General features: G+C 36.1%; 12 protein-coding genes across 12 annotated transcripts; 6 read left to right on the top strand and 6 right to left on the bottom strand.

Moving 5' to 3' along the window:
- Positions 1–468: 468 nt before the first annotated feature.
- Positions 469–2,769, top strand: HCA4 (RNA-dependent ATPase HCA4; the record flags this gene model as incomplete). Its single annotated transcript, XM_071053155.1, has 1 exon — positions 469–2,769. One exon carries the CDS (start codon positions 469–471, stop codon positions 2,767–2,769), a length of 2,301 nt encoding a protein of 766 aa, XP_070911405.1.
- Positions 2,770–2,970: 201 nt separating this feature from the next.
- BET4 (Rab geranylgeranyltransferase BET4) lies at positions 2,971–4,090 on the bottom strand (the record flags this gene model as incomplete). Its single annotated transcript, XM_071053154.1, has 2 exons — positions 2,971–3,966; positions 4,088–4,090. 2 exons carry the CDS (start codon positions 4,088–4,090, stop codon positions 2,971–2,973), a joined length of 999 nt encoding a protein of 332 aa, XP_070911404.1.
- A 209-nt stretch (positions 4,091–4,299) lies between these two features.
- Positions 4,300–4,893, top strand: MAD2 (spindle checkpoint protein MAD2; the record flags this gene model as incomplete). The annotated part of the gene is made up of 1 exon (XM_071053153.1): positions 4,300–4,893. The coding sequence occupies one exon, from the start codon at positions 4,300–4,302 to the stop codon at positions 4,891–4,893; it is 594 nt and encodes a 197-aa protein (XP_070911403.1).
- A 133-nt stretch (positions 4,894–5,026) lies between these two features.
- On the bottom strand, positions 5,027–7,510 carry VPS53 (Vps53p; the record flags this gene model as incomplete). The annotated part of the gene is made up of 1 exon (XM_071053152.1): positions 5,027–7,510. One exon carries the CDS (start codon positions 7,508–7,510, stop codon positions 5,027–5,029), a length of 2,484 nt encoding a protein of 827 aa, XP_070911402.1.
- Positions 7,511–8,062: 552 nt separating this feature from the next.
- Positions 8,063–8,878, top strand: CMS1 (Cms1p; the record flags this gene model as incomplete). Its single annotated transcript, XM_071053151.1, has 1 exon — positions 8,063–8,878. The coding sequence occupies one exon, from the start codon at positions 8,063–8,065 to the stop codon at positions 8,876–8,878; it is 816 nt and encodes a 271-aa protein (XP_070911401.1).
- Positions 8,879–9,225: 347 nt separating this feature from the next.
- On the top strand, positions 9,226–10,776 carry MRX12 (Mrx12p; the record flags this gene model as incomplete). Its single annotated transcript, XM_071053150.1, has 1 exon — positions 9,226–10,776. One exon carries the CDS (start codon positions 9,226–9,228, stop codon positions 10,774–10,776), a length of 1,551 nt encoding a protein of 516 aa, XP_070911400.1.
- A 146-nt stretch (positions 10,777–10,922) lies between these two features.
- RNJ42_02984 (uncharacterized protein) lies at positions 10,923–11,588 on the bottom strand (the record flags this gene model as incomplete). The annotated part of the gene is made up of 1 exon (XM_071053149.1): positions 10,923–11,588. One exon carries the CDS (start codon positions 11,586–11,588, stop codon positions 10,923–10,925), a length of 666 nt encoding a protein of 221 aa, XP_070911399.1.
- Positions 11,589–11,929: 341 nt separating this feature from the next.
- On the top strand, positions 11,930–13,945 carry NOC3 (Noc3p; the record flags this gene model as incomplete). Its single annotated transcript, XM_071053148.1, has 1 exon — positions 11,930–13,945. One exon carries the CDS (start codon positions 11,930–11,932, stop codon positions 13,943–13,945), a length of 2,016 nt encoding a protein of 671 aa, XP_070911398.1.
- A 171-nt stretch (positions 13,946–14,116) lies between these two features.
- MPP10 (rRNA-processing protein MPP10) lies at positions 14,117–15,916 on the bottom strand (the record flags this gene model as incomplete). The annotated part of the gene is made up of 1 exon (XM_071053147.1): positions 14,117–15,916. The coding sequence occupies one exon, from the start codon at positions 15,914–15,916 to the stop codon at positions 14,117–14,119; it is 1,800 nt and encodes a 599-aa protein (XP_070911397.1).
- Positions 15,917–16,686: 770 nt separating this feature from the next.
- Positions 16,687–19,251, top strand: RNJ42_02981 (uncharacterized protein; the record flags this gene model as incomplete). The annotated part of the gene is made up of 1 exon (XM_071053146.1): positions 16,687–19,251. The coding sequence occupies one exon, from the start codon at positions 16,687–16,689 to the stop codon at positions 19,249–19,251; it is 2,565 nt and encodes an 854-aa protein (XP_070911396.1).
- A 411-nt stretch (positions 19,252–19,662) lies between these two features.
- Positions 19,663–21,981, bottom strand: DNM1 (dynamin-related GTPase DNM1; the record flags this gene model as incomplete). The annotated part of the gene is made up of 1 exon (XM_071053145.1): positions 19,663–21,981. The coding sequence occupies one exon, from the start codon at positions 21,979–21,981 to the stop codon at positions 19,663–19,665; it is 2,319 nt and encodes a 772-aa protein (XP_070911395.1).
- Positions 21,982–22,659: 678 nt separating this feature from the next.
- RTT109 (H3 histone acetyltransferase RTT109) lies at positions 22,660–23,925 on the bottom strand (the record flags this gene model as incomplete). Its single annotated transcript, XM_071053144.1, has 1 exon — positions 22,660–23,925. One exon carries the CDS (start codon positions 23,923–23,925, stop codon positions 22,660–22,662), a length of 1,266 nt encoding a protein of 421 aa, XP_070911394.1.
- Between the last annotated feature and the right edge of the window lie 191 nt (positions 23,926–24,116).

Raw genomic sequence — 24,116 nt, 5'->3', positions numbered from 1 at the left:
TAGGATATTATGTAGTGTACATAAAAAAACACAAATGCTGATAATCGAGCTACTACGGCTCAGACACATACGCTGCAATGTGATGCAAACTACAGCTCAGTATATAGTAGTGAAATTACTCAATGGGCAATAATGATCAATGGGCAGTTCCAAACTGTTAATCAACTATCAATTACTATATACATGCTGTTTACCTATATAAACTTTTTATGAAGCGATGCCCTTTCTGCTGCTCTGGGGATGTTTCTAGGTGTTCGTATGAAATGTGTGAAAAATTTCAGAGTTGGGCCTGATGCGATGAGCTACAAGCTCATCGCAAAAATTTTTACTGGCCATAGTATTGATAAAAGTCTACAGGACTAGTATTAATATCAGAGTAAATATATAATTATCTATTTTAGGAGTTGATTTATAAAGTGAGTAGAAAAGGATAACAACTCTAGTTCTTGTTTTTATATTGTTAAAGAGATGGCTAAGAAACATAGGCTAACAACTGTACAACGTAAGGAGCAACGTCGTAAGGAGGAGGATTATATTGAAGACCTAGAGAAGAGGATTAGTGAGTTTGATCCAAAACACAACAATGCTGTTTATTTTAAGGACTTACCGATCAGTAAGAATACATTAAAAGGCCTTAATGAAGCAGCCTTCATAAAGATGACTGATATTCAACGTGATTCTATCGTCACCTCTTTGCAAGGTCACGATGTTTTCGGTACTGCAAAGACTGGTTCTGGTAAAACATTGGCTTTTCTAGTACCTGTATTAGAGAAGTTGTACCGTGAGAAATGGACCGAGTTCGATGGTCTAGGAGCTTTGATCATCTCTCCCACGAGAGAATTAGCTATGCAAATTTACGAAGTACTGGTTAAAATAGGTACACACACACAGTTCTCCGCTGGTTTAGTTATTGGTGGTAAGGATGTGAAGTTTGAGTTGGAGAGAATTTCGAAAATTAATATTTTAATTGGTACTCCAGGTAGAATTCTACAACATATGGATCAAGCTGTTGGGCTAAACACATCTAATTTGCAAACATTTGTATTAGATGAAGCTGATAGATGTTTAGATATGGGTTTCAAAAAGACTCTTGATGCCATTATTAGCAATCTTCCTCCTGATAGGCAAACTTTACTGTTTTCTGCCACCCAGTCACAAAGTATATCAGATTTGGCCCGTTTGTCTTTGACAGACCACAAGAAGATAGGTACTGTAGATACAGCAGAGGAAGAAGCTGCAACTCCGGAAACACTACAACAATCTTATATAGTCACTGATTTATCGGACAAACTTGACGTGCTTTTCAGTTTTATTAAATCACATTTGAAGACGAAGATGATTGTTTTCCTATCCAGTTCTAAACAAGTTCATTTTGTTTACGAAACTTTCAGAAAGATGCAACCTGGTATATCATTGCTACACTTGCATGGTAGACAAAAGCAAAGAGCTAGAACGGAAACCCTAGACAAATTTTTCAGAGCTCAACAGGTGTGTCTATTTGCAACAGATGTTGTGGCCAGAGGTATTGATTTTCCTGCTGTTGATTGGGTTGTACAAGTAGACTGTCCTGAAGATGTTGATACATATATTCATAGAGTCGGTAGATCCGCAAGATACGGGAAGAAGGGTAGATCACTAATCATCCTCACTCCTCAAGAGCAAGAAGCCTTTTTGAAGAGATTGAGTGCAAAAAAAATAGAACCTAGTAAATTGACAATAAAACAATCCAAAAAGAAATCTATTAAACCACAACTGCAATCGTTATTATTCAAAGATCCTGAGTTGAAATATCTAGGTCAAAAAGCTTTTATCTCATACATCAAATCAGTGTATATTCAAAAGGATAAAGAAGTGTTCAAGTTTGATGAACTTCCTACAGAAGAATTTGCTAAATCTCTTGGTCTACCTGGTGCTCCAAAGATTAAACTGAGAGGTATGGCATCCATCGAACATGCTAAGAAGCTGAAGAATACTCCAAGAAGTTTACTCTCGCTGGCTAATGCCAATGAAGATGGTGAAGTAGAAGCAAAGAAAGATAAACAAGTCAGAACTAAATATGATAAGATGTTTGAGCGTAAGAACCAAACTGTTCTGAGTGAACATTATCTGAACATTACAAAGACTCAAGCACAAGAAGATGAAGATGAAGACTTCATGATGGTTAAAAGGAAAGATCATGAGTTGAAGGAAGAAGACCTGCCTCAATTAACCGTTCCATCGTCTAGAAGAGCCCAAAAGAGGGCACTATCTAAGAAAGCTTCATTATCTTCTAAAGGAAATGCTACAAAGATGGTTTTCGATGATGATGGTGAGGCACACCCAGTTTATGAATTGGAAGGAGAAGAAGAATTTCACAAATTGGGTGATGCTGAGAAGCAGAAACAAGAATTCTTAGAGAAGGAAGCTGAAATCATGGCTGAAAGAGATACTGCCGATAAAGTAATCCAAAAGGAAAAGAAGCAAGAGAAAAAGAGAAAGAGGCTAGAGGCTATGAGAAGAGAAATGGAGGCTGCCTACGCAGAGGAATTCAGTGGTCAAGAGGACGAAGAACCTGTTGCTTACTTAGGTACTGGTAACTTGAGTGATGACATGGAAGACTACTCTTCTGAAGATGAAGATGGACACAAGACCAAGAAGAGTAAGACAGTTGATTACAGATTCAATAAATCTGAGAAGAGAATACCTACTGATGAGGATGTTATTGAAATTCAAGAACCAGAGACGCTTGAAGATTTGGAATCTTTAACCGCCAGATTGATAGAAAGTTAAGATTCATCAATTTACCAATAAAAATGTACATTAGAATCTGAGACCATTACAAATTAAATTTTTTTATATGTCTCGAAACTGCATGAATGGGATTTCACAAGGTTCCCAACCCATAATTAACTGAGTATTTTTTTTGTTCTACATTTATATAAAGCATTACTTATTAGAAGAAACACCTGTAAAATTTATAAAATTTCAATTCTATTTCCTTTCTAGTAAATATAAGTATCTATTTTTTCTTAGTGGATCGAATTCAAGCAATTTGTTAAGGTATAATTCAATATTATCTACAATTTCAACCCCTAGTTCCTTTTGTGTTTCTTGTAATACAATCAAAAGTTTCAGGCACCAAACGTTTTCCTTACCTGAAAATTCGAGTTCGTCCTCGTTTATTAGCGTTATATTTTCCCAGAAAGATTTCAAGACTTCCAAGTACCTCTCCTTTGTAAGAGTCTTCGAGACTAGATCACTTCTAACTAGCCATTTAATATAAAACCAAACAGCTTGGTCTTCAGCGTCTGTAAACATAGCGTTGGTGACGAATTCAATTTCGTGGTCAATAAAGGCAGCTTTATTCTCGATTTCATCCTTATGTAACATATCCTGTATTAGCTGTGCTCTTTGGTGCCATGCACTGAAGTTAGAGATGTTCTCTTTTATCTTCTCCGTAGCATATCCCAGTTCTTCATTATTCATGTCGCTGCCTGTAATCCTCTGTAAATTTGAAGTCACGATCCTCCTATAGTGCCAACCATGATAATTTCTGGCATCTGCCTCTAGTAATTTGTTCACAATTGCAAGCTCTCTAGACCATATTTTGGTATTGGCATTGGGATAGTTTTGCAAAACCCATAATCGATGATTCCATATCCAGTAAACCTTGGGGAATAATTTCAGTTGAGCCATAACAAATTTCAGCTCATCCTCCCAAAACTCAGCATCCAAGTCGTCGTAAAGAGCCTTGATAATGTCACGTCTGATGTTCCACACAGCGTTAAACTCAGGATTCAGGTCAAGTACCTTGGTAGTCACCTTCAAAGATTCCAGTGTTAATCGATTAGAATCACGGATATCCAACACTTCTTCCGTCAATTGCCTATACTTCTTAATCTTCAGCTCATCCTGAACCCGTTTTTGCCTCAACAGTTCCTGAGTCCACTGCTTACGTCTAATACCATGCTGTATATCATTTAAACCCTTATAGAATAGCAATCATAATGCCCAATCATTTGTCCCACTTAGTATAAAGGTAGTCTGGTTAGTATCAAAGTTATTTCTTCAAACACATAAAAGCCTGCTTAATCAATAAAAAACATACCATTCTTCACCCAGTGTGCTTTATGATGGTCTTTTTGAGTATTTAATAGACCTACAGTGATCCCAATTAGTTAATTACTTCAGTTATCACTCACTAAGCAAAGCTTTTAAAGCTTTGGCCCTCATCGCCTTAAAAACGAACATAGTGAGTATAAGGCTGAACCTGCTCAATGACATCAAAGGAGGATTGACACGGGTAGAAGTGAAGTAGTAATGTCTGGGAACTTGTCATTGAAGGGCTCTACGAGGAGTATCACTGAGTTCTTTGAATACTGTATCAATTCGATCCTGTACCAGCGTGGAGTGTATCCACAGGAGGACTTCAGCACTATTAGGAAATATGATCTGACGTTGCTGCGGACTCATGATGATGAGTTAAAGGATTATATACGTAAAATTTTGTTACAAGTGCACAGGTGGCTGCTTGGTGGGAAGTGTAATAAGCTAGTCTTGTGCATTGTGGACAAGGATGATGGAGATGTGGTAGAACGGTGGCAGTTTGACGTTGTGCACTTCAGTAAAGCTCCCGAGGCTGACCGTGAGAGTAATGTGACTTCAGAAGACACCAAGAACCAAATGCGGACCCTAATAAAACAGATTACTGCCAGTGTGACATTTCTTCCAGAACTTACAAAGGAAGGTGGTTATACGTTTACTGTACTGGCATATACAGACGCAGATGCCAAGGTTCCTCTTGAATGGGGTGATTCCGATAGCAAAGAAATACGAGACGGTGAAATAGTTCAGTTTCGTACTTTCACCACCAGTGATCACGAAGTTGGAGCACAAGTAAGCTATAAAATATAGAACATCTGATACACCAAAAATAGAAAAAAATATTATATTAATTTTAATTTAACCTGCATTACATAATTAAAAATATCCTTCTCACATACACGATGTCCTTTAAATAAATAACTCTATAAAAATTCTTTCTATTCTATCTGTCGAATATTCCCGAGCTGGACACAAGGTCTCGTAATCCAGCCATTTTGTTCTCCTGTGGTTGTGGACGAGGCTTCTGTGTCACAGGTTTAGTTGCTCTTTGGATTGTTCTTGCAGGTGGATGAATTCTCAGGTCATTTCTCACAAATTCACTCCATTCCTTTACCTGTATTCTACATATATTAGTCTGGAATTGCATCATTGGTTTAGGACACCAATCCATAATCAGTAAGCTATGGTCAATGTTTTTCTCTTCTTGCTTCCTTACTTCGAGTGCCTTTTTATATTCCGCCCATAGTTGCTTCCACTGGTTAATATCCCAAGGGAGAGCCTTCAACGATAATGTGAACGACCAGATAGTGCTATCATCATTACCACCAGTCAATTGCTCATAAGTTTCAGCATAGGTTTCCGGTACATCTACTGGAGCAACTAAAAGTTTTGTGAATTTTAAGAGCTTATCGATATCACTTTCAATCCTCTTCTTTGTCCGCTTCATGCTAGTACTGTTACTACCGGAATCACTATCCCCTGCAACAGTTTCTGGCAATTGTATTAGAACTGTCTTTAGGAGGTCAATATCTAGGGAAAGTTGCTCGCCGATGTTGACCACAAGACTAGGAGTAAGTTTTGGTGGTGTGTTAGGTGAAGCATATGGAGGTACAGGTTGCAACATTTTTAGAATAGAGCTTAGGTATTCTGACAAAACTAAATTAATTACTTTATCTAAGAAATTCCATTGGTAAATGTCACGATTGAAATTTTTCAGTATGAAGTCTAACATTAGCTGATCTTTGCCTTCTGGTTGGTTTCGGTTAATACGCAGCAAGTTTTTTAGAGTTTGCATATATCTGCTGTAATCCTCGATCATGACATGTCCCCAGTCGACGTTCTTGAATTCTCTCCAAACAAAAGATAATTCTACCGCTATTATTCTATTCAAAAGAAAATTCATACCTCTAGCAGCAAGGTCATCATATTTACTTTTGGTTTGGATAAATACCCCAGAAATTTGTTCAGTATCAGGTGCAAACTCCATTAACTTCTCTTCTAATTGTTCAATTGTGGAAGAACAATAACCAGCGGTGTTTACTACTAGTACAGTATACTTCGCACATTCTTCCTTATCTTCAATTTCAATATTGTCAGGCAATATAAGAGGTTCTAAAATCTTATTGGCATAGAGGCCCAGCCATTTTGTAAAGAAGGCAGCCAACTCAATTAATATTTTATTATCTTTATTATCTTGAATCAGTTCTAGTGTCTGTGAAAGAACAGTCCTGTAATTTCTGAATATATCCGCACTAGATGGAACGATAAAAGAGTCAGTAGTATTTTCTGGAAATTTTCCTTCACTCATATAGCCTAGCATTTTTTTATCCATTAATTTATCCTGATGTGATACCCAAACATTTAGATACGGTTCAAAAGATGTACTGAGTTTCGATTTACAATTTAACATCTTTGAGAATCTGACATTGATATATTTCTCAAACTCTAACGTTTCTTGTAAGGACATCATGAATAGATCAATTGATGGTGATTTGTCATGAAATTCTCTCTTTAACAACATATCTAGGTCTCTTTTAGTCATGTCAATAAAGGTGGAGGCAATATGTATTGGTAAGTCCCATGTTGGCAAAAAATATTTCTCCAGATTGGAATGGAAATTATTCAGGACCTTCTTGAAGTATATGTATCTCCTAGACAAATTTTCCAGAGAACTTGCCTCATCATCAATCTGGAAAATCTCTCTCATCTCGTACAATAGTTTACCTATGAACCAGTCAATTAAAGAGCTCTTCGAGCTTTGATCAGAATCCAGTAGTTCACAAGCACCATCTCTCAATTCATTGGGTTTATCTTCTCCATCACCTTCATTGGCACCCAGTGTTCCGTTTCTTAATAATCCAGTGTATTTGGCCTTTATTTTCTCGAACACATCAGCTTTTAACCTCGCAATCGCAGTCAATAGTTTATTAATTTCTGAGACGGACTTGTATGTAGTAAAAGTAGTTTCTGCAAGAGAATACATGATCCTATATGGAGATACCATCTCTTGGAAGGAACCGGACTCCAATAATGTTTTACATTGTATGTAGCAATCGGTCATTATCTTCAGGTTCTGAAAAAACGACATCGTCTGTGTTAAGTTCTGTTTGGCATTATCCAGCTTGGAAATACCTTGTGTCAATTTACGTATGTTTTCTTGGGTATGTACAGAGGTCTCTCTAGTGATAGTGTACTCTGACATCAGTTTATCCATTAACTCCTTTACCTTAACCTTATCATCCTCTTCCAAATTCTCTTTAGACTCGGTCTCTTCTTCTTCAGCTTTAGACTCAATCTCCCCACTCAATTGCAATTTGAACTTCCTAGTCGACAGAATCAAGTTATCGATCTCGTCTAATGAGTCTCGAGTAAGTAGAATATTAGTAATATCCTCTGTAGGATCATATTCAAGCGAGTTGTCAATCATAGCTCCCCTCACAAAATATTACCCATAAAGACGAAGTCAATCTGCTAATTGCTTGTAGTATAGATATGCTGTGATTTAGAATAGTTATAATCGAAAGCAACTAAGTTATCTAGGATATGTAAAGATTAATATTCAACTAATAGCTTATGCCCTTAGTGAATTCACCTACAAACGGCCCTGACAGAGAAAGCAACTAAACATTACCCGGAATATTGAAATTTTGTTTAAAAAACAAAAAATTAACTGCTCCTGGGGAGGTTCGAACTCTCGACCTTCAGATTATGAGACTGACGCTCTTCCGACTGAGCTACAGAAGCTTATTAATTATTAGAGTTCTTGGAAATCCGTTATAGGATCATCACTACAGTGTATATTGAAAAAAAAAATTTTTTTAACTCGTAAAAGTAGCGATGAGCATGGATCAAACGCTATAGTGTATATTTAAGATGGTTATTAAAAAGGGTCCCATACTATTAGATATAAAAGGAATTCTTATCTTGATACTTTGTGAGATTCAGTGAGATAAATATTAAAATAAAAAAGTAAAGCAATATGGTACATGGTGACGACCTAGAAGATGATTTTGTGCTCGATGAGACAGTAGATGTTAGTGCTGCTGAGGAATATGCACTTGAAGAAGAAGAGGAAAACAGTAACAAGAGGACAGCTGATGATAAGGAAGATGATGAGGAGAGGCCGCTTTCAAAAAGGCAGAAGAAATTGCAGAAAAGAGGTAAGCTTTCGCAGAAGAAGAAGGAGTTGGTTGAGTATGAGACTACTAAGAAGAAGAGTATACCTAAGTCTACTCCAGAAGAGATTGCTGATTATTTTGCCAGTTTGATCCGTGATAAAAACCCAGATCTAAGTGCAATTGAACTTCAGGATATGTACCTCAAAAAGTCTGATTTCTTGTCAACAGAAAAGTATGATGAAACTAGAAACCTGAATAATTTCCCAGCTTTCATGACCCAATTCTCTAGAGCTCCACGAGCAATCGTCTTCTCTATGTCTAACATAAGAGTTGCAGACGTTTTCAGAAGTCTTGAGGGAAGTAAACAGTGTGTGAAACTCTTCGCTAAGAACAAGCTCAAAGACGACGTCAAGTCCGTGGAAGAAGTATTGAGTGGCTCAAACAAGAAAATGTCGAAGATAAAATACTTCGTGTCCACGCCAACTAGAATGGAGAAGATTCTGGAAACAACTGAGGCTTTATTCCAAGGTAAAGAGAAACTGGATATCATCCTAGATGCAAGCTACCTAGACCCTAAGAACAACTCCTTGATCTCCTTCGAGAACACTTTGATACTATGCAAAGTTCTCAAAACCATTATGGAAAAGAAGAGCTCGGTCAAGATTCTATTGTATTAGTGCACACAATACAGAGAATATCAAATCATCACCTCTCCCAGCATATATAGCAAATATAATATATTTTTATTTAATAAATTCGATGCATCGTTCACTCCCCCCATTGTTATGCTAATAATTAAATATAGCTATGTTCAATCTCAACTTCAACTCTGCTGATGAATCTATTTAATTATTATTCAGAGGTTGTTATGGATTTTGATCACACACACTATTACTCATCGGTACTTTTAGTTACACACATGAAAAAAAAAAATTTGGGCTATAAAAAAGTGCTTAGCTGATGAGATGACTCTCATGTAAACTTCTTATATTGTATCTAGTTCTAAAGTAACAGACCAGAAGAAATGATAGCAGTATTCAGGCGGTGTTTAAGCTCTTCTTCGCGGAGGTTGAATGCTGTATCAGATTTATATGCCAAATTGTTAACCAAACCGCATTTTAGTGCTCTTGGAGGAGATATTCCTAAGACAGCCAACGAGGAGTCGCTATATTCAGTGGTACAGACGATTATCAAGTCATTAAACCAGTCTACATTACCCAACGAGGAAAAAGCCAAGATTCACAATGATATAATTGAGTCTATGGTACATAAAAACTATGGTATTTCTAATTTACATTTAAATGAGTTGAAGAAGATGAATGAAAGGGTGGCACCGGAGTCTTTGATTGCTTTAATAAGGTCGAATCCAGGCAGAGTTGACAGTTCATGGGATCTATTCTTGAGGCACACTGATCTAACCAATATCCCAAAAGATGCCACTATAATTGCAATGGTCAAGAAGATAATTCAAATGGATGATGCAATGGTGAAAGACGGTAAAACTGGTTTAGAGATTGGTGAAATTGTTCAAATAATAAGTCTACTAAATGTACTGAAAGATAAATCCTTAGTTGGTGAGGAAATTATATTACCGCTGTTTAATGAGATACTTTCCAAAAATCTAACTTCTTTAATACCTATAATATTAGAATTCCAAATCCCCTCCGAGACTCTACTCGACAAGATAGTAGAGAGTACTGACAAACAATTTCTAAATATCATTCATAAAATACCACTGAATCATATTATCTCAAATGATCTACTGCTTTTCAGATCGCTGGATTACTTAAATCCTACCAAAAGAATAGAGAACACCGAAGATGAAGGTAAGAGCCAGCAAATACTACTAGAAGAGCTTGAAAAAGTGAAGCAGGTACCTTTCTTGAAATCAGTGACACTAGCAACCGAGGAGATTGATGAAGCAAAGAAGAATGATCTTTTCTATCAGATTATTAGTGAAATCCAGAAGCAGAAGCTGGATGAAAATGACTTTGATCTAGCTTTAAAATTAATCAGAACTTTTGGTATGGAAATTGGTGACATAAAAACAGCTTTAGACTTATATCACAACTATCTTACTAAATTTGTCTCACATTCAGAAAGGTTGATGTTTGAAGTATTTTTAACCCTCTCATATCAAGCTTTTAAAACTGGTACTAGCCAACTACAACAATATTCTGAGGCATTCATTCCAGCAAGTATCGATACTAATGATAAAATTTATTCGAACATTTTAAGAGCCACTATTTTAACAAAGTCCCGATTTGATGTCGAGGATGCTCTTGCCTTGTACAACTCTAAGAATCAACAACTAAATAAGGATGCCTGTGAATCAACATCCATGTCACAATTCGATGAAGTTACTGAAGCCCTAATCTTAGCATTCTTGTATAATAATGATGTTGACTTTGCTAGAGTTATCCTAGAGGGTGCTATGGGTCAGAAACTGTTCTCTGGATCAACTGCTACAAAAGCCATCAAAAGCCACTTAGCTCTATATGGTGAAGCAGTAGAACAAGGTACTCAAAAAGAGGTCATGGAGAATAGAATTCTTAACTATATGAAACATTTATAGAATTTTAATAGTTAGAGTTGTACGTATATTATATAAATTTATTTCATACCTTGCTAAATTGCAAAACTGCATTAGGACAAAACTAACCAAGGATATTTGCCAAAATTATTACCTATTCCTTAACCTTTCTAAAAGCAACTGTTCAGTCAACTACGATTGAGGTTCACGCGAAAAGAATATGAAGATTTCATTGGGGCAGTAACATTATTTGCAGTTTTTTTCAGGTTCTTGGTCGCTTGTTTCTGATTAAATCTTTGAACCGCGAATTTCGAGCCATGTATAGATGTAATTGGGTGTATAACTCGTTGACCATTAACTATTCCTTCATTTCTGGGTTTCTTTTTAGTATCAAAAGTGTTACTGGCCTGCAATAACAGCATTTGACGATGGATCTCCTCCTCAGCTTTCTTCTTTGGCTTCTTCGCCTCTATCCCTTTCTTGTCGAAGTTTATTAAAACAGTAGCACCATTGCTACCCTTACTATCTCCATCATTGAAACATACTTGCTTCATACGCAAACGACTAACATGTATTGTAGATCTTTCTTGGTCATGTTGTGATTCTCCTACAGCCTGTTCCAGATCTAAATTTGGTTCATTTTCGCCGCGATCACTCTCGTCGTACTCATAAAAATCATCAGAATCTATATATTGATCTTCGTCTTCCCCAGGTCTTCGTTTTGAAGTAGTATAATTGAAGTTCTGAATTACAAAAGTCCTATTCTGCTTCTCAGCATGCTTTAAATCAATCCTCTTCGGCTTCGATGACCGCTGTATTTGGCCTCCATAACCCCTAAACCTCACAATCCGCATTCATAAAAAACATTACCAATGATAGTATCCAATAGAATAACTGTTCAAGCTGAGACTGGGGCTCAAAATCACTTCTCTTAACCCAATTTCGTTACTACTACAACTACCATTTTTAAATTACTTACTGAGTTCTTGCGATGCCCTCGCCCAATTTGGAAAATTTTTTGAAAAAAAAAAATTAAAGTAGATATTGAAAATTTGCGATGAGCTCATCGCAACAATTATTTGGATTAATATTAGAACAACGACTAGTAGAACTAAATTCTGTGCTACAACTAGGGTGTTTCATATTATCTATACCTCACAAGCTCAAGAGTAACTAAGTCTATAAAAAAGGAAGAATGGCACGTAAGAATAAGGCCCAAGTTTATGAGGATAGGAAGAGGAAGAGGCAGCAAGAGCAGGATTTGTTGCTGGAGACTGGCGCTTTCAGTGGTGTTGAAGGTGAGATAACTCAGGAATATGTTGAGGCTGAGGCTGATCATGGGCGTAGAAACAAGAAGGCCCGTTCCTGGGATGACGAGGAGCAATCTTATGAATTACAACCCAGAAAGGTTCAAGAGGATGAGTATGATATGGTCGAAGGTTTGCCTATCAAGATAAATGGTAAAATTGAGAGAAAGATGATTGCCAAGACCAAAAAAGGGAAGCAACCAGAAGACCCAGAAAGTGAAGAGGAAGTTGATGAATCATTAAAGCAGTCTGCCAATGGATCTAAAGAAAATGATGAACAAGAGGAAGACGAGGAGCCTGACACTGAGGAAAAGATTGTTGCTTTGAAGGAAGAAATTGCAGAATTAGTTGGGAAATTGATGGATGAACCAGAAGAAAATCCAATGGCTCTAACACGTCTTGTTAAGATGACTAAATCTAAAAATCCTAATACCTGTATTTTTTCCATTTTAGCTCTGGTAAGTGTATTCAAAAGCATCATTCCAGGTTATAGGATTAGACCACTTACCGAATTGGAAAAGAAAGAAAAGGTTTCTAAGGAGGTGGCTAGACTCAGAACTTTTGAACAAGGTCTAGTCGCAAACTATAAAAATTATCTAGATACTCTGAAAGAATTGGCTAAGACGCCTAACAATGCTGACCCAATCAAGATTACAATGGGTATTCGTGCTGTCCAGGCAGCCACCGAGTTGGCCTCCCCAGCATCTCATTTCAATTATAGGTCAGAGCTGTTCACTATTCTGGTGCGTAGAATTTGTAAGCCTAATCTATCTGCAGATCAATATGCCCCAAAGATTATTAAAACCATTGAAACTTTATTCAATGATGATGATGAAGGTAACATCTCTGTCGAGTTTTTAAGATTACTAGCAAAAACAATTAAGACGAGAAATTACATGGTTGAAGAGTCCGTTATTAACATGTTTCTGTCTTTGGATGTTTTACATGATTATGATCCTAACACAAAATCTGATAATGAACCAGTAAGGATGAAATTGAAGAAAAAGGATAGAGTTCATCTGTCAAAGAAACAAAGGAAAGCAAGAAAGGAAATGAAGCAGATCGAAGAAGAAATGGCAAGAGCTGAACAAACTGTTTCTGCAGAAGAGAGGGAGAAAAATCAATCAGAAATTCTACAAACCGTTTTGGCCCTATATTTGAACTTTTTAAGATCTGAAAATCCGAAACTAATTGGTGCTGCTTTAGAAGGTTTAACAAAATTCGGTAACCAAGTGAATTTCGATATGTTGGGTGATTTCTTGGCAGTTATGAAAGAGATTATCACTGAAGCTCAATTCGAATCGCTATCCGCCGATGAAGTAAGAAAGATACTACTTTGTATTGTTAGTGCGTTCTCTCTTGTTTCAAATCATAACACAATCAAATTTTCTGTTGACTTGTCAACATTTGTAAATGGTCTTTATACCGTTTTGCCATATGTTGCAATGGATGCAGATATCGAATTTTCCTATAAGTCATTAAGACTTGCTGATCCATTAGAAAACGAAGTGGTAAAACCTTCTGTCAATGTATCGACTAAAGCTGAACTACTTTTAAAGGCACTTAATCACGTATTTTTTAGATCAAGATCAGGAACTAGGGATAGAGCAGCTGCATTTACCAAAAGAATTTATATTTGTATCCAACATACACCAGAGAAGACTTCCATTGCATTACTCAAATTTTTAGATAAGCTTATGAGTCGGTTCCCAGAAATAGGAAGTTTATATTCAACAGAAGATAGGGTATTAAATGGTAACTTTGACATGTACACTGATGCTATATCGAGAAGTAATCCAACTGCAGCAATGCTTTGGGAGAATGCTATTCTGGAGAAGCACTACTGCCCAATTGTTGTTAAGGGTATCAAAGCACTCTCAACGAGGTCAAAAGATCATAAATAATTGCATTATAGATTTACAATATATCATTCTATTAAAGTTCATAAATCGAAATCTACTTGTGTATCAATTTCAGAAATGAATTCTGTGATGCAGGATAGTTCTTATAAGTTAACGAATAATTTTACACATGATGCTAAATAAAATAGAATGTAGTTTTGAGTTATTCTAAAACTAAAGCTTGATGAAGTCGGCCTGTTGAGATTGTTGTTTCTTGACCTCTTTACCAGATACATCACGTTTACTACCTTTGTTATCGATAACAGTAATATTTCTTGCTTTAGCAAGTGTGTCGATGACTTCGGATTGTTTCGATTTCTTTTTAGGTTGTTTAGCCTGTTCGGCAAGAGCCTTTGATCTCTTTCTTTTGAATGCTCTGCGCAACCTATTTTTATCTTCTCTTGAAAGCTCCTCCTTAGACATGACAGTACCATCTTTGAGACGTATTTCATTGCTATTTTCAGCCTTACCAACACTGTATATTTCTTGTGGGGCAAGAGTAGAAGCTGAAGACATACTTAGAGGTTGAGCATCTTCCATAGAAATAGCAGCAGTCTCCACTTTGACCTCCAATGCTTTCTTAGCTGGTCTTGGAACAAAGTGAGCTGATGATAAGGCATCTAACTTATAGAATAGGTTAGTAAACATGTCTGATATTTCATCATGTTCTCTTTGTAGTTCTTCAGAAGCTTCAGTTTCTTCTGTGTTACCTTTATAGTCGTCTTCGTAGATTTCAGCCAGAGATTTAGAGGATTTTTGATCGCTCAATTCAAATCTCTCCTTTCTCATGCCTAAGTTTAGATCTGCTACTGTTCTACGTTGTAGATCATCGAAATTATATTCTTTAATTCTCCTACGAATCATTTCTTCCAGAGATTCAGTTACTTCTTGAGTTATTATTGGTACTGGCTTAGCTGTACGGTCGAACTCCAAATCTTCAGCAAGAAGAGTATCTTCCGGACGATCTTTTGCTCTAACTTCACCCTTTAGAGTCCACTTCTTCTCAGCAACAGCCTCCTTTTCTAATTGTTCAATCTGCTTCTGTATTTCTTGTTGTTTTTTTTGATATGTTGATAAAGTAGATTCCTTTTCATTTTCTTCTTCATCTTCATCTTCTTCAGCAAATAGATCCAGCTTTGCCGAGTTCATGGCTTGGTCATAGTATTCCTCATCTTCATTTATTGATCCTTCTTCTTCTTCTTCTTCATTTTCATCATCATCTTTAGAGAAGTGTACATTTTTGTTCTTTTTAGATACCTTATCGTTTGGTTTATCAAAGAAATCATTATAGTATATAGCTTCTTCTTCTTCTTCAGAGGGGATATCACCGAAATAATCAATGTCCTCATCTTCATCATTTGGACCAAATGGATCATCTTCATCGTTAGTTTGCTTGTTGAATTCATCAATGTTGAAGAATTCGTCATTCACGCCTGATTTATCCTTTGGGGTTTCAGTTTCGTTTTGATCATGTGTTGTTATATGAGCTTCATCTTCTTGACCATCCTGATCTTCTACTTCTTCCTCTTCTTCCTCTAATTCCTCATTGCTTTTTTCCTCACCAGATAGTAACTCATCTTGTACAGGTTCTTCTAGTTGTTCTTCATCGTCCTCTTCCACTTCTTCGCTCTCACTTTCCTCACTAGATACTTCAGACGACATTTCCTGTCTTTTCGTGTCATCTTCCTCGTCTTCACTTGATGGCTCAGCAGCATTCATTAATTCACGCAACTCTTGAATACGTTCCATCAACTCACCTTCAATATTATCCAGAACAATTTTAGCCTGCCACCAAACCTGGTTAGCATCCAGACCTTCAACTGTAAGTTGATCTAGATCAAATTTATCCTTGATACCGTTCTCCTTCGCTAATCTGATCACAGCATCAACCTGCTCTTTCACATAAACCAGAGGCTCATCACTCTGGATTTCCACCAGCTTCACTGGATCCTCTTGCAACCGATCAACAAACATACGTCTTAATACCTTTGGTTAGTTTGGTCCTTATTCTTATAGAGCTATATTCTATCTAATTATCACTACTAAATTAAATATAACTTCTAGTCTTCCATACAGTATGGTGCGATGCCCTCAGCTCATCGCAAGAAAAAATTACAGATGCCCAAAAATTGAAATTAAAGCAAAAAAAAAAATTTCAACTCAGCTCATTATATACGTACTACACATCACATGTACCTCTTCTTTTACGTATCATCATGTGACCATGTAATAATTTCTTACCCGGTTTCTTCTTATCAGTAATAGTATACGAATATTCTCGTGATTTATGTTGCCTTTCATTTTTTCGCAGATTGCTCCGAGGTTTTCTAGGAGCCGTGTTGTCTACGACTGTTTCTTAGTCAATTGCTGTACCCTAGATTGCAATACATTTTTTTTTAAAGGGAATTACTCTGCCTCCGGAGTTTTAGTGTGTAGTGCGGGTGATTCTGTGGGAAAACTTGTTCTTTAGCACCAATTTACTATTATAATAAACAATCATAATAGTAACTAATTAATTAAAGATTGACGTCCTAGGTAAAAAAATAATTAAAAAACCTTCAAAACTTTTATTAACATTGTATATATTAGAACGAGTAACATTTGTTATAGTGTTTTGGAATATCCTGTAAATCTGTTGTCCTTTACAGACTAAAGGTATAGTTTGTATTAGAGATATTTGATTGTTGAAGTTGTTACTTTGAAAAATATATATATAAAAATATATTTTTATTTTTATTTTTTGGATGATTCTTCTATTGTGGGTTTGTGTGCTGATAAAGGTTGTAAGCTGTATTGATAATGGTGATGATAATGATGATTTCCCTTTCACTTCGGTGATAGATATACTCTCTAGAAATGTAGAGTTCTCTACATTTCTCTCTTTGGTACAGAAACACGGGTATGTTCCTTATCTAAATGGACTCACGGATTTTACGCTTTGGGCCCCTGTGAACACGGCTTTTGTTACAGACGATGAAGAAGTGGAGGTTGACTTCGACATAGAAAGGTATATAATTCATGACTGTATGTTTCTTACACAGGATATAGGAAACGAGACTCTTTTCTTCAGTTCTAATTTCAACGCGCCATTGATCATAGAGAGGGATGATGATAAAGTTCTTGTGAATAAGAGGGAAATAGTTGAGGCCGACTTACTTCCGACCATACAGAATGCTACGGTGCATGGTATCGCGGGGGTCTTGCCGAGACCACCGTCTTTCCTTAACTTGATTGATCAGGAGCATAGTAAAGACCTTTCATTGTACAAGAGCTTCGTCACGAGCTTATTCCCTCATATTCATGATGACATTATACAGAATAAGACTATATTAATGGTAGAAGATAACAGTATTTTGGAGAATTTTAATGAGATTGAAATTAATTACTTGGTTGACGCTTTTAACGGAGTCAAAAGAGTTGGGAAGGATATACAGCAAAATTGGAATAAAGACAGGACGATACTTCTCAATTCATTAGTACTCAAAGATATGGTAGCTGGTTCTATCCATGAGGAATTTTTGAGTTATAATCTTAATGGTGATCTTACTTTGCTGGATTCGGAGAACCAGGGGTCGACATTTATTGTGAATAATTCATTGAAAGCCTCTAAGAGTAATTTGATTTTTGATAGAGGAGTAGCACATATATTTGAACACTTTGGAAAATTAAATGAAACGATATCTTTCAACGCTGAGAAGTACTTACATGGGCTTAATAAATCTGAGTTTGTACGTGAACTCTATTTCCGAAAACTTCAACAAATGATAACTTCTAATGAAAATGTTACAATATTCATTTCTGCTAACGGTGATGACGATATTTCTGGTTACACTAAGCCTTCCCTACTATATCACTTCTCAGAGAAAAAGATATGGGTTGAAAAAGAAGTTGAAGATGAAGCTAGCTCTCCAGCTCGCATCTATGATTCTGCATTTTGTTCATCCAATAAGAGATTAGGAGGTCATTGTCAGAAATTTAAAATCTCAAAAAAACAAGGCAACTACTATGTTAATGACAAATATCAACTCATATCCTCAAAACCAGATGTAATCGGAAATGCGTTGATCTACACAATTTCAAAGAATCTCCAACTACCTGGTGATTTAGTCTCTGCACCTCCCCCATTATATCATTGCGCTAAATCATTACGCTTCCTAAATGAGCTCGACCTTCTTGATCTAGAACCCAATAATGATGGTTATACAATATTTTTACCTTGTTTTGAATCCTGGGATATCTTGGAACTAAACCTTCAATACTTGCAAACGAATAAATCTGCATTGGATGAATTGATGAGACATTTGATAGTCGATGGGTTGATATATTCGGATGTTAAAAATAAGACAATCTCAACACATAATCAGTTTGGTGACCATTGTTTTTTGAATATAACCAAATCATTAGAAGATGCAAATGCTTTATCAATTAATATGAACAATATGGATGGATTAATTGACATTCAAAAATCCAGTGATATTTTCTTTAACCAAGGCGTAATTCATCCAATTGAAAATATAGTTTTCCCGCATTCGTTAAACATCACTCTGATGGACTTGATTGAAATGGCAGACTCGTCATTATTTGTGGAATTTCTACATAAATTTGAGAAATTATCAGATATACTAAATAATAATGAAGAGTATTCCATTCTCGTACCAACGACATCATCTTTAATTTCTGATGGCTTGAATATTAATACCACAAACCTCGAAAATATCTTGAAGACGCATATTATTCCAGGTAACTACACAGAATTACTTTTGAATTGTGACAGCGAGATAAAAACTTCTGTAGGTAGTCCAATATACTGCAGGAAGGCCTCTAAATCTAATCATCTGATAGGTTTCAAAGATGGTCAAGATAAAGAAGCAAGGATATTGAAAACTGGTTGTTCTTCAGCGAAGAGTAACTCTTGTATCTTTATGATTGATCGTCCAATTTCTCCTGATTGGATGAAAACACCAAGTACAAGAATCACCTTACCTGGTGTAGCTATAGGGATTGGAGTTCTCTTGGGTTCGCTCTTTGTTCTCTCACTCTTGGGATGTATTATAATCGTGAAAGTAAAGCCTAAGAAAACGGTTATGATCGAGAATGGTGATGATGGTGGTCAATTGGAATCTAATCCACTATTAAGAGAGGAACACAATACACCTACCTATAATTCTACATCACCTTCGATACAAGGAAATAATGTCAGTGTCCAAAATAGAAGTTTCGAGTCCTCATACTCTGCAAACTCACAACGTCTGCCAATCAAACAAAACAAGCCTAACAACAGTATGCTGGCATCAATTCCAAACTTATAGAGAATATCCGTTTATAAAATATAAATAATAAAGAAAGAAAAAATAAAATATATAGTGAACATAATCACAGCATTGAAAGGCAAAATCAAACATATAACCGTTCTACTAGCCAAATAGTCATGTGATTTATAACTGTTTATGACTTTTTTTATATTTTATTTAGTTATATCATTATAAATATACTAACTTGTTATTTTAGTAATAGGTTTTGTTTTCCGAAACTTATTTTTATCTTTTGTAACCTGAATTATCGCTTTTTGCTTTTTTTTCTCTTCCATAATAAAGATCCGAGAATTTATCAAAAAGAAAACAAAAAAGGAAAAAGATATTGTTTTTCTTGAGAGTTTCGACAAACTAGTTCCAGTTATTTATATGAATATTTCAATTATCTTATGTACATTTTAAATATTTTTAAAGAATATTGCCAATTAAAGTGGAAGCCTTCTTATAAACTTCTAAAGATTTCATTGCAGTTTCTCTATCTTGGGCAAGGGTTTGATCTTCAACTAATAGTTCCTCGAACATTGACTCTCTGTACAATTCCGTGACTAATCTGTTCTGCACAGTATCCTTACAGAAATTCACAAGCAGGCACATAATTGCTTTAGGTATCTGATCTTGGATCATTTCTCTTACGATGTCGAAATATGATACAATGAGTCTTCTAATTAGTTCACATTCAAGATCTTCTCTTTCTGTTAAGGTTGGTTCATTGGCATGTTCAAATGCATCTTCATGACCACTAGCACCATTAGTAAAATTTAATTGTTGGAATTGAGAACTAACATCATCTCTAAATGGATGACTTGTAAATTTGTTATTATCATTATTTGGTAATGACATTGTCGAATTTTTCTCCTTTCCGAAAAAGTAGTTTAAGAATGTGTCCTTTGATTTGGATGCATCATCTTGGTCGGAATCGTCAAGATTAGATTCATTGTCTAATTTCGAAATTTGAGAACCACTAAATTGACGTTCATCCTCTTTTTCCTTCCTTTCTTGGTTTAGAAGAGCTTGTTTTCTTTGGCTTTCTTGTTTAACTTTTCTGTTTTGGATAATTTCTGACATAGCATCGGTAGCTGTCAAAAAGTTTGGATGGTTGGTATTAATATAAGCTCTATGAATGTCAATTAAACTTTCGACATAAGATCTAGTTGGTAATAATCTTTCCCTTAATAATTCACTAACGACTTCGATAAGCTTGATTTTTAGTTTTGGATATCTGGATAGTTCTGGAGTTCCACATTTGTGGCAGATTTTAACCAATTCTTCGTAAACCAGCTCAACACATTGTTGGGATGGCTCTAATAGCAACTTGATTTGTGGTTTCACCAACAGATCGAATGCTAACTCAGGCACAAATAAAGTAGGTCTTGGCCCTGTTGAGTTTCTGATTGCTGTTCTGATATCCATTACTGTTAAGTTTGTAGTTGGGTCAATTGACTTTAATGTATTGCCGAAGATGCTGTTGTAAATGTAGTAAATTCTAGCACCGCCACTCAATTCCTTTGTACTTATTTCAGATGATGTACCATCAATGGAAGATATAAACGTGGTTGCAAATTTATTCATGAGTTGCAGGACTAGTCCAGCTCTATTCTCTTTGTTAATATCACCTACGTCACCATATTGTGATAATTCCTGTTCCGTCTGACTAACCAAGGTATTTAATCGTGTCTTTATGTCTGGTAATTTCTCTTTTATATGACTGATCAATGTTTGATTCAATAGTTTAGCAAGGTACCTAGTACCGCACCTATGAGAAATTGTTCTGTAAACGGGATGTCTATTAAAATATTCGTCTTCTTTCTCTAAAGCTTCCTCCACTGTTTTGTTCAATTGTATATCTTGTTGAGATCTGTTCACTACACCAACAAATCCCAATTTCAGAGGATACATTTTGCCTGAGAGGATATCTAAAGCATTAGTGCCGGAGTCCATCAGATCTAATTTAGTAATAACACCAATGGTTCTTACCCCGTGTGGATCAACCTCTCTAGCCAGTTTTAAGGACTCTGAGTTCACCAGATCAACATTTGCTGGGGACACAGCCAAGATAATGCAATTTGGGGTTGCAACGTAGTCAAGAATTAAGTTTTTAATTTGTTTTTCAATATCAGGAGGCTGTTCACCTATAGGAACTTTTGTTATACCAGGCAAATCCACCAGGGTCAGATTCAATACATGGGGAGAGAAAATCTTAAGGTTGATGGGGATTTTACTGATACCTTTATTCTTACCAGCGATTCTTGCGGTTTCGTTTTCGATTTCCCTTCTAATTTCAGAGAAATCGTAGAAACGACGACCAGGAATGTGTAAGAACTCACCCCATTCATCTGGGCGTATCTGGGTTGCATTACTGCCACCGTTGGTCACTTGATTGCTCTCATCTATGGAGCTAGATGAGAGATTATTATTAGCAAGTCCATTCAAGTTGACTTGAGATGCAGAAGCATTATTTCTTGACATAATCAAGTCAGGGTTTTCTTTTATTAGAGGCGACGTTGGCGAAATGTTGTTCAGTTGCAGAACAAGCGGACGCCTTGTAACGATTCCAGTACCTCTAGGTAAGAAATCACGACCTACTAGTGTCTCTAAAATAGATGATTTCCCCGAAGATTGAGAGCCGACAACCGCCAAGATTGGTAGATCGAGAGTATCGATCCCTGAATCATACATAACATCCTGTAACTTATTTACAGTGGGAATAAGGTCTTCCAAACTACCCATCGTTTCTAGTTTTTTTTCTTGATTATTTTTTTTTTTTAGTTGTTGTTCTTGTTATTAAATGTATAATCAAAATAATAAAATAATTATCTAGCTAACTATTAAATGCAGATATGCTTTGTTTGTCCTTTTTTTTTTTTTGCTTGTTTATTTGTATATTAGTATCTTTTATTTCGGATATTATTGTAATTTCTTGATAACAAATAAGGGTGGAACACAAAAGAGTTCTTATAATCTTATTTATGAATGTTTAGAGTACTTTTATCGAGATCTAAGTTCCCTTTCCCCGAGAATAATGATCAGAATTTTAGCTTTCAAGGAATATATCGTTAATTCTTTGATATGTCTCTCTTACCCACAGCACGCGTGAAGGGGGATCAGAACCAAAAAAATTTCTGCAGGCATCAGTTATTTTTACCCAAACAAATTTTGAAAAATTGCCCTTCAGCCAATATAATTGCTAGGAAAAATATAAATTTTTTCAAGATGAGTATCCTACATCATCGTTGTTACGCAATTTCCTCTACCATTTCCTTGATCTGTCCTGCTTAAAGCCCTCCCTTAATATCGCCTATGGCTGTGATCCTTGTTTGTCCTTCTTTTCTTTTTATAGCGAGGGTTTGGGATTATACTTAGTATTATAAAATTAGAAATATTTTAGATATAAGCACTACGAAAACATTATTTCTTTCTACGTACTTGTAGTGTATTTATTTGCATAGGCTTTGGGCCCTGAGGTCTCGGTTTATACTCGGTAACTCCGGTGACTTTTATTAAGCTTGAGCCCAACCTTGTTAGTGAATCGGCGATGTTTGTGTATGCGTCAAGGGCACCTTCCTCGGTTTCGTAGTCCTCTCCAGTTATGTAGTTCTTCAAGAACTTGAATTGTTTTCTGGATTTGGTTTTGAATACGTCTTTGTTTGGTATGTATATTGGTCTATTCGTTGGTGTGCCAGTGACGCCCATCACTGATACGGTAACACTAAGTTTAAACTCTTGTCTCTCTTGTAGCTCTGTCCAAAAAGTTCGCAGGGTCTTCTTTTGAGTGAGATTTTCCTCTACAATGTCTCTGATAAATCTTGATTTCGGATCATCTGGGAACATAGGCACTGTGAATACAGCCAACGAACCCTCATCGTCATTAAATATATCACCATTAGACCAATTTGGGAACTTCAACTGATTTGTGTACCTTTTTACACGGTACTTGTCCTCTCCAGGGATTCTAAGCTTAGCTGTAGTCGTTGCTTCATTAAATCGTTCTATCAATATTTGATCTACTAGTGATGCCCACCATCGAAGTAAGCCATCTCCGTCTAACACATGTTTCCTAGAGTTTTTCGACGAATCAGGAAACAGGTACTGTTCAGCTGGTCTGGTGAATAAGCATAATTTATCCAGAAGTATTTCATTCTTTTCTAACTGTAATGTCTTATAGTAGTTGTTTGTGTTAACTGGTCCGGAATTACCATTTGCAACCCTCTCCGCTAGTATCTTGAGAGCCTCCTTGTTTGTAGATTGCCTTGTGATGACCTTTTCTATCTTTGCATTTTTGTAGTTTCTTTCCTTTGGGATAATTTTTTTCAAATAGTAATTAGGATCAATGCTCAGTAGGTATTTTATTAGTTCTCGTGTAACTAGTTTAATATCGACTTTCGTGTCACAGTAACCATTGGTATCCGCCTTGGATATGAAGATTAACCTCTCGGTTGGTTTGCCAGAGTTTTGCTCGAATTGAGTAACATACACATAGACTTCTAATCCAAAGAATACTTTCTGCAGATGTGTTAAGACAAAAAGGTGTTTAGTCTTGATAGTACTTCCTTCCTGGTTAGAACCCGGTTCTGGTGTAACAATTGGTTGCGTTTCGCAGGACGGACTTTCTAGATGGAGACAACGAAATTCATGATCTTTGGGAAGCACCCTGCCTAATATCTTTGTAAGCATTAACAGCGTTATACCTACCTTTTATTAACTGTCTTTAAACTTTTGCAACTTCACTTGAAAGAAATTGATAGATGAGCTAAGCTCATCGTGGATCAATAGCAAACTTATTTTTAAACCTTTTTTAGTGTTCGCGTAGGAAGGAACACGAACTTTATATTAAAGGTATTGTCCGAGAATAAATGATTTATTAT

This window comes from Nakaseomyces bracarensis (genome assembly GCF_045282275.1).
Source record: "Nakaseomyces bracarensis strain CBM3 chromosome Unknown Scaff10_0, whole genome shotgun sequence".
NCBI lineage: Eukaryota > Fungi > Ascomycota > Saccharomycetes > Saccharomycetales > Saccharomycetaceae > Nakaseomyces > Nakaseomyces bracarensis.
The sequence above is the reverse complement of the archived record's forward strand: the minus strand, read 5'-3'. Positions and strand labels throughout refer to the sequence as shown.